Raw genomic sequence first — 14024 nt, forward strand, 5'->3', positions numbered from 1 at the left:
CATTTTCAAATTGCATGCCCCTGTGACCTTTACCTTTTGGCCCCAAAATTAATAAAGTCGTCCTCTAACCAAGATCAATATTGTATTGTAATTTGAAGGTTGTATGTCAAATGGTTCTCAAGTTATTGATCAGAAACCGTTTTCAAAGTCAGGCCCCTGTAACCTCGACTTAATGACCCAAAACAATAGCGGACATCTACATTTTGTCTTAAGTACGAGATCTTTTCTCGTTAGTACGAGATGATGATCTTGTAATTACGATATATTTTCTCGTAATTTACGAGACCTTTGTCGTTATTTCGAGATATTCCTCGTTCTTATAAGACATTTTCTAATATTAACTTTTCTAGTAGCTACAAGACAGTTGGGATATCTCATAATTACAAGATAATAGGTTCAATAAATATTATTCACTTGACACGATTTGGCTTTCGTAGCAATGTGTTTATCTGTGCCTAGGTTTTGTACTTTGATAGATCTATATACTGCTTTATTTGAAAGAAATGTCATTTCACCATCGGATAAGGACAAAGGCATTACACTCAAGACATGGATAATATAGAAAGGGATATCGACCAAGATCTTATGCAAGAAAGAGACGTTGCGAACATTGCTCTAAAGGAAGATGTCTCGTTTGATTCAAATCCTGAACTAGACTTAAAGTCTAAAAAGAATAGAAGTGAAAATGAAAACGTTAAAGGAGAGAACAATAAAGAACGGCTACATGATATCATAGAGAATTTTGAAACAAAAGCTACGTGTGAGAATACAACTGTTGATATGGCCAAGGAAGAAGAAGGTTTTAGTGGAGGGATTAATGGGAAAAATGATAAAAAACGAAAATGCGATCCGTGTTTGTTTGATGATATTGAAGAAAATGCAAACGCGTTCTGTGTGATTTGTGTCGAGTATCTGTGCAAAGGCTGTGCTCGCGACCATAGAAGGAGCAAAGCAACAAGGAACCACACAGTATTATTTGATGATGAAATACCAAAGGATCCAGCAGTTTTCAAAATGATGAAGTCATTGGCGTGCTGTTCCGATCATCCTGAAATGGAAATTGCCTTTAAATGTGGAAAACATGAGAAGTTTATTTGCAATAAATGTTTAGTCGTCAGTCATAGGAAGTGTGAGGAAGTAACAGAGGCTTCAAAGGTAAATAGATCTCTTGTAGGCAGTGAAACCGATTCTTCATTGTTAGTGACGTTGAAAAAAGTCCATGACGTCACTGTTTCAGTACGGATTGGAAAGGAAGAAAATATCGACAAACTACATCTAGACCATATTTCTGTTGAAGAAGAACGATCAGAATTCGTCAAAAGTCTACAAAAGCATTTGGTTAAGCTTTGTGAATGTTCTAAAACACAAACGGAAAACATTTTAACAAAAGAACTTAATGCATTAGAAGAAGAGGTAGATAAATGCAAGGAAATAGAAAACCAAGAAGTTAAGTATACAGAGCTACTTGATGTCGCATTGAATTATGGTAGCAACGTTGAACTTAACGTGATTTCTGAATTAGTAAAACAAGAAGCTGAAAACTTTAAAACTGAAACTAAAAAGCACAAAGCAAAGGCAGCTGTTCATCTAAAATTCGAAAGGAGCCAAAGTTTTACAGATATAGCAACAATTGGAAATGTGTATGTGTTAAGGGGCGACAAAAGAGATAGCTGTCAAGATGAAAATCCCAGAAAGCAAATGTTATTGGAAAATTCGAGTGACGTTATAAATGAGAAATCATCGACCACTGGAGAAAGTTTGCACAAAGGTCCATTATTGCAAAGTGCAGTTAGTAGAACAAGGACCATGCATTATCTTCATCAAACCACCAGTAGCGCCATTATGAAATGTTCTATAACTAGTATGGTGGTTTTGTCGGATGGGCGAGTGGTTGTAGCAGATCACAACAACAAAAGTATTAAACTCCTCGGGTTGGATTTTTCTGTCAAGAAGGAGTATATACTGGATGGAAAACCAATAGACATGTGTGAAACTTCTAAAAATTACTTTGCTCTTTTATTTGATGGTATAAAAAAGGTTCGTAAATATACAGTCAGCGAGAAGACTGTTTATGACGATGGGGGATTCGCTACGAAACTCTATCCAATTAGTATTACGAAATCCCAAGCAACAACTGATCACGTTGTTATTTTGTTTTCTGACACAGAGAAAAACACACAATTAAACAGTTATGACAATACTATTGAGGTGCAGATACGTAGTTTAGAAAATGCTATTATTAAGCGGTTTACTGCTTTCAATTTTGAAATCAATTCATCGCCTGAACTGTATATAGGAAAGACTGGTCGTATTTATGCGTTGCCAAAAGTTCAATACGCGTTCCTAATTTCAGAAAACGAGAAGCTGCGTTGTTTCGAGACAGATCTGGCAAAAACAAACACTCTTAAAGAAAACTGGTGCTACATGAGCTCAGATAAATACGGTGTTATAGATGAAATAACTGATATTGATACGGATAAGGAAGGAAATATATACGTTTGTATGAAAGGTTCGAAAAATATCCATCAGATATCAGGCTCCAACTTTATGAACAACAGAGTACTCCTATCGGTACCAGGAACCCCACTGTCTATCTGTGTCGATGACGGAAGAAGACGTGTAATCGTGGGCTGCGAGAACGACGACTTCCTATATGTGGCTACTTTACAGTGAAAATTTATAATACACAAAGATTTACTGAACATGAAAGGGTTACTAAAAAAAAGAAAATTATTTTATTAGTCTAATGTAATAAGTAGTTTATCTATCATGTGACAGTTAGATGAGTGAATGTTACATGAGGGAATTACTAACAGTTTCATTGCAAACCATTTGTTCAAATCTCAGAAACTACACACCCATAAAATTGCTACTAAATGACTGCAACTACTGAAATATTATATGAAGACAGAAATATCAATTTTGCAGTAAAGACCAAAACAAAAATTACGCACAAACTTAACAGTCTTCAAATCCAAATTCCAATCAGAAAACACAAATATTTAACTATATATGTATACATATGTCACTGGCTTTTTTTTTCATGTATTATAGATCAATGTCATAAAATGTTTATGTACTTATTATAAGAGTGAGTAAAATGTTGGTATCGATTTTTGTCAATGAATTTTACAACAAAATTGATGAGGAAACACAAATAATCATTTGCTAGAAACAAAATAGATAGTATATGTGTCTAATATACTTCTATTAATGACCAAAATAGAACCTGTTGACAATCACAATTGTGGTGGGATATTGCATAATTTAACCTTATAATCATATCTCCTGACACAACGAGGTAAACAAAAAAAAAATACATTCCTTTTGCTCAGTAAAGTAATTTTAACACCTTTATGAAACGTTAAATCATGAAACTGCAATTGGCGTTTAAAATGTTATAATGAAAATGAATTATAATACTTTTACGTTTAAATATGTTTCAACCTTAAAACATTTATTACTGTTATCCCTTTGACAAATAATCAGCATACCCGAATTCGTTAGCTACATGAAATGGTGTTTGTACCCTTGCGTATTTTGAAGCATCTTGAAGATATCCAATGCCATTACTTCGCTAAAACATTATATCTCCAATGTTAAAGGCACTGACCTCCAGATTTTGGCTAAAAATATCTTTCTTTCAAATTAAAGTTTGGTCATAATATGAACATTAGAATATGAGCTTTTGTTTCTAAGCTATTTTAAAAACGCTAAACGAAGAAAATAAGATGATCGCGTCGGGAATCAAACCCGGACCGCCGCGGCAATAAAAGGCTTTCCGCTGTCGTTACCAATAGCGCTATGGGGTATTTAGTGTTCTGTGCGCATTAAATATAGATATTTATAATCGAGGCAGTTTACCTCGAGTAAAGCGTTACAAACGCTTTTCAATTTTCATCGTAAAAAAAGTAGTAAAAACAACTAGTTATCATGTGTTTCCTTAACATATAGTCTGTCAGTAATTAAGTTTCAAAGCATTCTTAAGAAATATGCCACTAGTTTCCAGATATCTAAAGAAAATCTTCTTTTGTTTTGTTGTCGAATGGTCTGGAGGCCAGTGCCTTTAAATTCAAATCCTCATCAAATGTATTTAACGAATAAAATGTGTAGACCTACATTTGTTTTAGTGGTACTGTGTTTAGCTATACAATGTATGCATTAAGTGTGTAGTATTTTAAACCTATTGCATGTGTTTTCAAATTCGAAGTTTGGGTTTAGTATACCGTTAAATGGAATCTCTTAGATTTATGAAGAACTTCAATTCAAAACTTACCAAAACATATACCGTTGCAAATTATTATATATGCTAGAAAAAGAGAAAACTTTGGAAGAGATTAGTGCGTTTTGAACTTATGTTGTACATAGTCTACTTTGTAACTTCAAACTTCTATCAGTATTGGAATACAACAAGTAATGTAGCACACGGGAACTGGGTGATTTCACGTGACATTTTACCGATATGCGATTGGCTTATTGCATTTATGGAACGCCGTTTTTGCAATATAGCTGGCACTCGATATGATATATAGAGAAATGTTTGTGACCTGAATTCCTCATTCATTATTTTATATAATTTATTCAAACTTTCAGCAATGATCAATATTGATACCTAGTTGTGCATAAGGGATTTCTTTTAAATTGCTCTTAAATTTCCTGGATTATGGTCCTGTGTTGTCTTGCTCTATATGTCAACGAAGTGCAGGTGAAGGCATGAATCGCAATTGTGATAGCTCTAGTAAAGTATTTTAAAAGTCAAGGAATGTGACTAGTTGAGCTAAAAGCTAAAAGTTATACATGAAAGGGAAATATACTAGTAGCTATTTTTGCTCAAACAATAACTTTCAGAATTAAGAAATACATATTTCATAGATCTGAAACTGAAACTGAATAATTTGATTAAACGCCTATTTTTATACAATGATATAGTCAATGGCGTTGTACATAATAATAATTATTATTATTATAACAATATTAATAATGACAATAATAACAGCCTTATTTGTAACAAACAGTCATGACCGCACCCCTCCCCTTGATGTCATTTTACCCCTATTGCGAATACCAGTGCTTAAAGCATCACATGGTACGCCCAGACGAGCTGCATATAGAGGTTCAAACCCCCCGGTTAATGGTGCCATCATATACTATTTAAGATAAAAATACTACATACTACCCTACCCATAGAGACTTACCAACAAGTGCGTTTAATTAAACAAACCTTGGAAATATAAATGCTGAAATGTAAAACCTTTTACAAAAAATTAAGAACTATCACATGATAAACAGTTATCAAAAAAATTTAAAACAATGCCGCGAAATCTCTGAAATACAGTGTCTTAAGATTTTTTTTGAATGTGTCAAGTAAATTACTTTTGCGTAGTTCTAACGGCAGATCTACTTGTATATCATGTAGAATGGAGTAATATTTCCTACATTAAAGCGTAATGGTAGGCCTATAATTTTAAAAAAATCAAGCATGTTATTCACTCATAAGTTACTTTTAGGCTGAGTGGTCACACATACATCCATAAGAATTTCTGATCTGTATAACTTCTGGCCGCAGGAAATCTTTCGACTTGTTGAGTATCTAACATAGTTCTACGGATAGTCCGGATGTTGTATATGTTGTAAATGATTTGAAAGATGTACATTTTAAAAAGCTGTTAAGGTTATAAACTGGACGTGAAAGTAGAAGTGTCAAAATTACAAAGTATTACTATACTTATAAGTACAAGTATAACAATTTTCGTGTAGCTGACTGCTTAGATAGTGGTGAGGGTTATTCAAACATGACATAGACATTGTTCCCCCTTCGCGACATTCAGCATGCATGACATTTTGCAAAAGCTGTACATGCCTAAAATAAAGACAAACTGAAAACATTCCTATAGTCAATGCAAACTGCATATTTTCGGACTCGGTAGCCTCTAAAGAAAGGTTCTCCAACAATTAAATAAATACCTTTTGTATGGTAGTATATGTAAGCAGTTAGGTCAGCAGAACTAGAAACATGCGTGATCTGCATCAAACAACAGCTGTTAACTAGATTGATAAGAAAGAGTAATAACTAGACTGTTCGGTCGGTAAAATCAGACTTGAAATATGCATTCTTGTACTTAGTCTAGCGATTCTTGGATACATACTTTTTAGATATTCAATAATTCCCAACTTGCCTAATTGTGTGAATCATATTTAGAAAACTAGTGGTTTAAATCTTTACATATCTCTTGCAAGTCATGCGCGTAGCGTGGCATACTCGGTTACTCAGCTGAGTATCATTTAAGATGCAAAAATAAAAAATAAAAAGGCTAAAAACTCCATAGAAGCAATAAAAAACTGATCAGGAGTAGGTATGGAGGTATGGTGGTAGGGACAATGTCATAGCATATAAGTATGCTGTTGTCTTGGTCCTTGACTTTGTTATATTTTTTTGTGACGGCAGACCGCTGTTGCTCTTTATCAAAATTTCTATCAAAATTTCTAAATTTTGTTTTTTCTTGCTCCACTTGCACTTGTTATTGTAAATACTTATTTAAATCTAAATATATTTCAAATTCTAAATACACATATGATTTCAGATGCATATATACTATAACTGCTATAAGAACAATTTGCTTAATGGCAATTGTCCATCACTAGTAAAATGTAGAAGGATAAACAACTGTGTCTGTAACAATTATGACTTCCCAAGTATTCTAACATGGCTCGATTTGATTTCCAGTCAAACAAAGAAGGAAATGTTGTGATTTATTGTCTAATTTACCACGGTTCAGATGCTTCAGTATTTAAACACTCGGGCTAACGCCCTCGTGGTTCAATTCCTATGCATCTGAACTCTGAACCTTGGTAAATTAGACGATAAACCACTCGAAGGCCTTGATTATTTGTTAATTATTTCCTATTTCGCTACGCTCAAACCAAAATAAATTATCTATCCCATAATCAAAGAGAATCAATGGGAGCAAAAAGAACAAACTCATAAATTAACATTTAGGCTTTGTTATCCGCATTGCCATAGTATAACACTCAACATCAGTCATATAAACTATCAATTCATTAATTTCTACCTTATGAATATTACGGTAATACCTCGATTTCTTCAATACACATATACATGTAATAAATGCTCATAACCAGCATTTACGGTAAATTCTCTTTTAAATATTGCAGTAAAAGAATAATGTTGTAAGCATTATATTGATTTCTAGACCAAGGTTATTTTAGCCATCTGTTGCATGTTTACAATGTTTGCAAGTGGCATGTTGCATGTTGCATTTTAATATAGGCTAACAATCGTCCTTGCCATGAACATTGATTTTTCCGTGAAATGTATCTCTACATCCTTGGAAATCAAGTAATTAATGATACAGAGACAAAGGTCTTGTGACAGATGTTTAGGCTGAAATATAAAATCTAAGTTCATGAAACGATGATAAAGGAAATGTGCAGACGACATTAGAAAAATTAAATATTTGTGCTTGAAGAATAAAATAAGAATCTACTGAAATAGCCTCATCATTTTTTTCTATTTTGAAATTGTGCAAAAGTCAATGTTTGTCCTCAGCAGTCTAATCAGTTCCTAGACAGTTTAGAGTATTTATTGCAAGGTGATTAGCATATATTCCGTTGTAACACGTATGCACACATGTGTAGGCCTACTTTATTTAAGAATTGAATGCTATTTTCAGGGACTTCTTGCAAATTCATGAATCGCGCTAGCGATTCTTTTGATTGATTGGCAAGAAGCATTCCATTGTGGTTCATGCCCATATAAACGCACAAAAATACCATTCAGTTTTACGACAGCTTGCTACAAAAATATCTGATTTGCTTTCCAGGAGTATCAGAAAATCAAAATAAATGTCAAGATATCGATCTTTTAGTCACAGTAAGAAAAGACCCACCCACGTTCAACTATAATTCGCCTTCCGATAAAAATACAGTTCCTGGTTTTTATTTAAAATATGTTTAACTCCAGGGATAATTTATACAGTCGTATCATCCAATTGTGATCTTTGTCGTCAGAAAAATTAGTTAAAGCTATAATTAAATGTTCTTTTTGAATGTTTTGGAGTCCAATTTTGAAAGAATGTTTCGAACGAGGCCATTTTATTAATGTTTTTTGGTGAAGGACGTCAGATTACGCGTGCAATCTCGCGGAAAGGGCCGTCATTGATATTATTGCTGCAGTGTTATACACTTTTGTCTTTCCATTGTAAAATGTATAGTGATAGCAAATTTTATATACAACAAATAAGTTTGGAAAAAGAGCTCATGTTGCTTAATTTGTGAATAACAAATTTCGTCCTGAATAAATAAACAGCCTAGTTCAAGTCCTTCCAAAATGCCTGCCTCCACCCCTCTCACCGACCCCGATTTGTATCGCTCATCAACTTATATAGACCTTTCTTTACATTCCGAGTCGTTTTTGAATATTTTGTTCAAAACTGAGGAAGCATAGTTTGGGTGAGAAAAGTCACCAGAAGCCACCCTTTCTCTAGGTTTGCTCTAAAGTTTTTACGGGGGAGGCTCCCCGGGCCCAGCCGGAGGAGGGGATTTCTCTCCGCCACACTCTTGCCTTGAGTAACATCTAAACTCATCACGCTACGCCCCTGCAGGTAGATTAAGCGTATACATTTGTATTTCTAAAAAAGGACATTTTTTTCTGTGGGGCTAGACTATTTTTTTTATTTACTCTTGAAACAGACTATAACAATACACATTTATCAAAATGAAATGATACAATAACTTGTCAATGCATGTTTGATAAAGAATTTGTTGTTACAGAACTTTTCGTTGTTAAAATCATTAAATACCTTTATTTCAACAGTTCAGATCTTGAACATATGGCAAACTATTCCCTAAGCATTTTTCTACCGATTTACAGCACAATGGCAAATTCGTGGGAAATAGTTGAAGATTGTGCGTAAGGCGACAGATGTCTTTATACATCTCACAACAAAACTCTTGAGATTAAAACACCTTCCCGTGCTTCTTATTACGCCGACCATCTTTTAAAACATATTTCTTGTTATACTAATTCTGGTACCGTAGCTTTTACTAGGAAATCAGCGCAATTAACAATGTCTACGAATTTGTATTCTATGGATGTCAAATTAAAGATACCCGATGGCCATCTTTCACTAAAATATTTTATCTGGAGATATTTTCTTCAAAGATATAAAATCCGCATTAAATTTATTTCAATAGATTAAGTTTGCATATAGAACCACATTCATAATCAAAAGCCATGCAGTGATAGTTAATTGTTAAAAAAGTCAGTATTCTTAGTGGTATAAAAAATCGCACAGTATTATGGCGTTTTGAAATGTAAACAAACAAAAGAATAACAAAAGTTTAAGTCTATATGCAACGTTTCCAATGTAAATACTAAATTCTCGTTGGCCAAGCGGTAATGCGCTTTCGTCGTGAGTTCGATTCCCGGATCCGTATATTTTTGAAATATGTCATTACTAACACGTAATTATGTTTAAATACACTTCGCTTAAATAATATGATAATGGTGTAATGTTTTTGTAGCTAACCTGTGGTATTCTAAAGCAGAGCGGGATGGTTTTATAAAGTTTATGACAATCTTATACTTCACTTTAAAAAGCATTGCCCTGCCTTAATTTCGATATTGATAGATTAAAGATACTGCGGCCGACTTTATACGAAAATGAGAACAACACAATGAATAAGAAACCGTAGAAGAACAAACTAACGTAAAGCATGTAATGCAAACTAAAAATATCTTTGGACTGGTGCATGATTCGTGCCGTCAAAAATATTACTACAAAATGATCACAATTCCATCCACTCATCCCCCACGAGCCAACAAGCCAGCTATTGATTAAAATTCTTATATTCAGATTTTGTGTTTTAAATGAGAATGCTAGGCCCTACTATTTGTTTATTTACTTATTGCTCATAATATTGTGCGGTACTTTTAGTACATCTTTATACTGTGTTTATCTATACATGTATATAGTTTGTACTGTTTAAACCTAATTCATAGTACACATAAACTTGTTTATTCTAAATGAAGTAACTGTTCAAATATGATTGACAAAATATCTTCTTGGTTAAAACATGGCTCACAATGTAGTTATTTTTAATTTTAAATGATTGGTGTTATCTTAAAAAAATGACGTGTTTATTTGTATCTATTATCATTGAGTGACTTAATAGTTTGATATTTTTTTTATTTTGACTGATAATTTCTATTTTATTATGTCATGTGAATGATAAGATATGGATATGGGCGTATAAACATGGCCGATTACCTATTGTTTAATTTTAGATTACCAGCATATATAAAACTTTCAAAAGCGTTTTACCAAAACAGAAATGTATTTTAGATCATAAATCATCATGTTTTAGAGATACTTAAACGTCTGTTTTTACGAATTACAAAGCTTGTGAAATTTTAAATGTTTGCAAGGTACAGTTAAAGAATTGTCTCTTGAATAAGTGGAATTAAGCCATGGAGTCAAGAGAGAGTCTCTCCAAAGGAGAGAGCAGCAACCAAAGACCGGACTGCACTGATAATAACGGCATATGCGATAAGGGAAACAAAAGGGAAGAGACGGTCGAAGAAAAGTACAATAACGGTAAATGTGAACCGTGTTTGTTTGATGAAATTGAAGAAGATGCTGTTTCGTTTTGTGTAGTTTGCATTGAGTATTTGTGCAAAGGTTGCGCCCGCGACCATAGGAGGAGTAAGGTAACAAGAAGCCATAAAGTGTTAGATGAGAACGAAATGCCAAAAGACCCCGGCATTTTCAAAATGATGAAGTCTATGATGACATGCACTGAACATAACGATATTGAAGTTTCGTATAAATGTCAAAAACATGAGAAATTCATTTGCACAAAATGTCTTGCAGTTAATCATAGGAAATGTGATGAAGTAGTAGAAGTCTCAAATGTGCAAAATTCTTCCACTGACAGAGATACCGAAACCTCATTGTCAGCTTTATTACAAACTGTTCATGATATGACTATTTCAGTACGAATTGCAAAAGAAGACAATATCAAAAACATACATCTTGACAATGCCTACATTGCAGAAGAACGATCAGAATTCATTAAAAGTTTACAAGAGCATTTGCTGAAGCTTGATGAAAAGTCTAAAATGGAAACGGAAACCATTGTAACAACAGAAATTGATGCAATAAAAGAAGAAGTAGATCATTGTAAGAAAATAGAATATCAAGAAATCAAGTATAAAAAGCTACTTGATGTCGCTATGAATTATGGTAGCGCAGTCGAGCAGAACGTGATTTCCGAATTAGTAAAAAAGAAGGCTGAAGACTTCAAGGATGAAACCAAAAAGCAAGAGGCAAAGGCAACTGTTCGTCTGGAATTCGAAAGAAACCAAGGTTTCACAGATGTATTAAGAACTGGAAATGTATATGTTTTAAGGGGCGAGAAAAAAGATGCTCAGAAAAATGATGACCATCAATACGAAAATCCCAGTAAGCAAATATCATTAGAAACTTCAAGCGAAGTTATTGATGAGACACCATCAAACACTGGAAAAGCTTTGCACACAGGACCATTAATGCAAAGCTCGGTCAGCAGAACGAGAACGATGCATGATTTACATCAAACCACCGCTGGATTTAGATGTTCTCTAACAAATATATTGGTTTTGTCAGATGGGCGAATTGTTGTGACAGACTATAACAACAAATCTATTAAAATACTTAATCTGGATATGTCTGTAAAGATGGAATTTAAACTGGATGGAAAGCCAATAGATTTGTGTCAAACTTCAAAATATCACTTGGCTGTCATATTTGATGGCAAGAAGATGATTAATAGATTTAAAGTTGGAGATGATACAGTGTGTAATGATGGAGGGTTCCCTTCCAAATTGTATCCAATCAGTATTGAAAAATCTAATGAAAATGACAGTCACGTTATTATATTGTTTTCCGATGAAAAGAGAAACACACCAAAAAATAGTGACAGGGATACTGTCAAGATACAGGTACGAAGCGTGCATAATGGGGAAATCATTAAGCAGTTAACACTTAAGATGATTTTGGAAAACCCTGGTCGAATTCGCGTGATGCCAAAAGTTCAAAACGTCCTTCTGATTTCGGAAAATGAGAAGTTCCACTGTTTTGAGGTGGATCAGACAAATTCAGACACAATTAAAGAAAAGTGGTGCTATAAGAGTTCTAAAGATAATATTATAGATGATATAACTGACATTGCTGTGGACAAAGAGGGAAACATTTATGTTTGTGGAAAGGGTTCCAAAAACATCCATCAGATATCAGGTTCAAACCACATGAAAAACAGAGTGTTCCTATCGGTACCCGGATCTCCCCAGTCTCTGTGTGTTGATGACGAAAGAAGACGCTTGATCGTGGGTGGTGAAAACGATGACTTCATCTACGTTATTGCATTAGAATGAAAAACTAAAAATGCATAAAATAATGTAGGCCTAATACTCAGTAACTGCTAACGTTTGTCAGTCATGTGGCATAAATTGCAAAGTGGTTCTAGAAACGATTTTAACGTTGTACTCTTAATCGAGTTAATTTCTTTTTACGTTATATAAATTTAATCTGTGTTTCATGGTGATATATTTATCTTGATCCCTTGAAGAATTGATATGTATAAATTTGTTTTTAAAATGTGCATACGTGCGTAATCGTGTTAGAATTTTCTATATACATGTATGTTAAGTGCTACAGTTGCTGATTCTATGAACAAGTTGAATGGATGAATGATGAATCCTGGAAGTGTTTTGTGCGCATGTCTATATTATACTATTGTCAGTAATATTATTTGCTTTCGATTTCGTTAATCCTCGCTGATGGATACAGGATTTTATTATGTACCTACGAATTTTCTGTCTGAAATGCTGTCTGTATTTCACTAATTAATGAATACTAATCCATGTATTCAACTCCTATCGGATACAGAAAAATACTCAACGGTTGACGTCAAATATTACGTTAGAAATGACGTAATGATGGCCTCTCGACATTCCATGTGTAAAATGTTTCACCGTTTCATACGAGTTTCAGCTTTATTTGTCTAAAAGCATAGACATTTTCGGCTGATTTAGCAAACAATTGGCATGTTTATAATTAAAGCAGTACCTTTTTCTGCAAGCATTCGCTCCCGCGAATTTTGCCAGGTCGAAAGCAAGCGCCACGTGGGATCAAGGCATTGTAGATCAAAGTACTGTTAAAATTTGAATTGAGAAGATTATAATATATGCAGGAAATAAAATGGCTGTGTAATTAAACTTAGACTAATACTTGTTAAATTTATATGTAGTGTGTGCATTATATCAGGATTGTTTTGTGTTGACACTGTATTAAACTGTAGAATACAACGTAAACAAATAAACCAGATCGTATAGCCTAAAGCAGAGGAATTTATTAGCACCATTGTATAAAACAAACATGCTGGCTCTGGCACATTTCTGTTGTTCATTTCATATTTCCCACGTATATATTATTTATATACTGTACTCTCAGGCTGTACGGCCTTCAGCTTTTATGGCCATTTGTAGCGGCATTACTATATGAACATAGAATGCAATAAATCATATATGGTTTGGGACTTAAATGAGCACGTACGAGTATATGTACGCGTAGTATCATATACATAGTGCGAACAAAACAAAACGATACAATTTACCACTGGAATGCATGTATCATTCATAATTGTTCAAACAAGTAGCCGTGTGGCGGCTGCAAGTTCAAAAAGTCTCCACGCATTTGGATTCAGTGTTGTTATATTTTCTGGTCCTTTTGGATCATGGAATCCATTCAATGTCTTTGTAATAGAGTTCCGCTGAAGCCGGTGCTAGTGAGCATGAGGGGTGTTGCACTTTTCATTACTCAGACTCAGTCTAAGCGTGTATATCTTTCTGTGTTCCGTGACTTGAGATATCTAAACTACTATGAAAGATGATTGTTTATCAAAATGTAGGCTAGTACATTTTACTCTTTTGTGAAGACATGTGCATTGTTTAGTACATACAGTAC

General features: G+C 33.9%; 2 protein-coding genes across 2 annotated transcripts; both read left to right on the plus strand.

The window, feature by feature from the left end:
- The first annotated feature begins 549 nt into the window (after window positions 1-549).
- Window positions 550-2673, plus strand: LOC123558607 (uncharacterized). The gene has a single exon (XM_053544743.1). It carries the CDS (start codon window positions 550-552, stop codon window positions 2671-2673), a length of 2124 nt encoding a protein of 707 aa, XP_053400718.1.
- Window positions 2674-10489: 7816 nt separating this feature from the next.
- Window positions 10490-12433, plus strand: LOC128546107 (uncharacterized). The gene has a single exon (XM_053544744.1). It carries the CDS (start codon window positions 10490-10492, stop codon window positions 12431-12433), a length of 1944 nt encoding a protein of 647 aa, XP_053400719.1.
- The last annotated feature ends 1591 nt before the right edge of the window (window positions 12434-14024 follow it).

Source organism: Mercenaria mercenaria, chromosome 5 (genome assembly GCF_021730395.1).
Source record: "Mercenaria mercenaria strain notata chromosome 5, MADL_Memer_1, whole genome shotgun sequence".
Taxonomy (NCBI): Eukaryota; Metazoa; Mollusca; class Bivalvia; order Venerida; family Veneridae; genus Mercenaria; species Mercenaria mercenaria.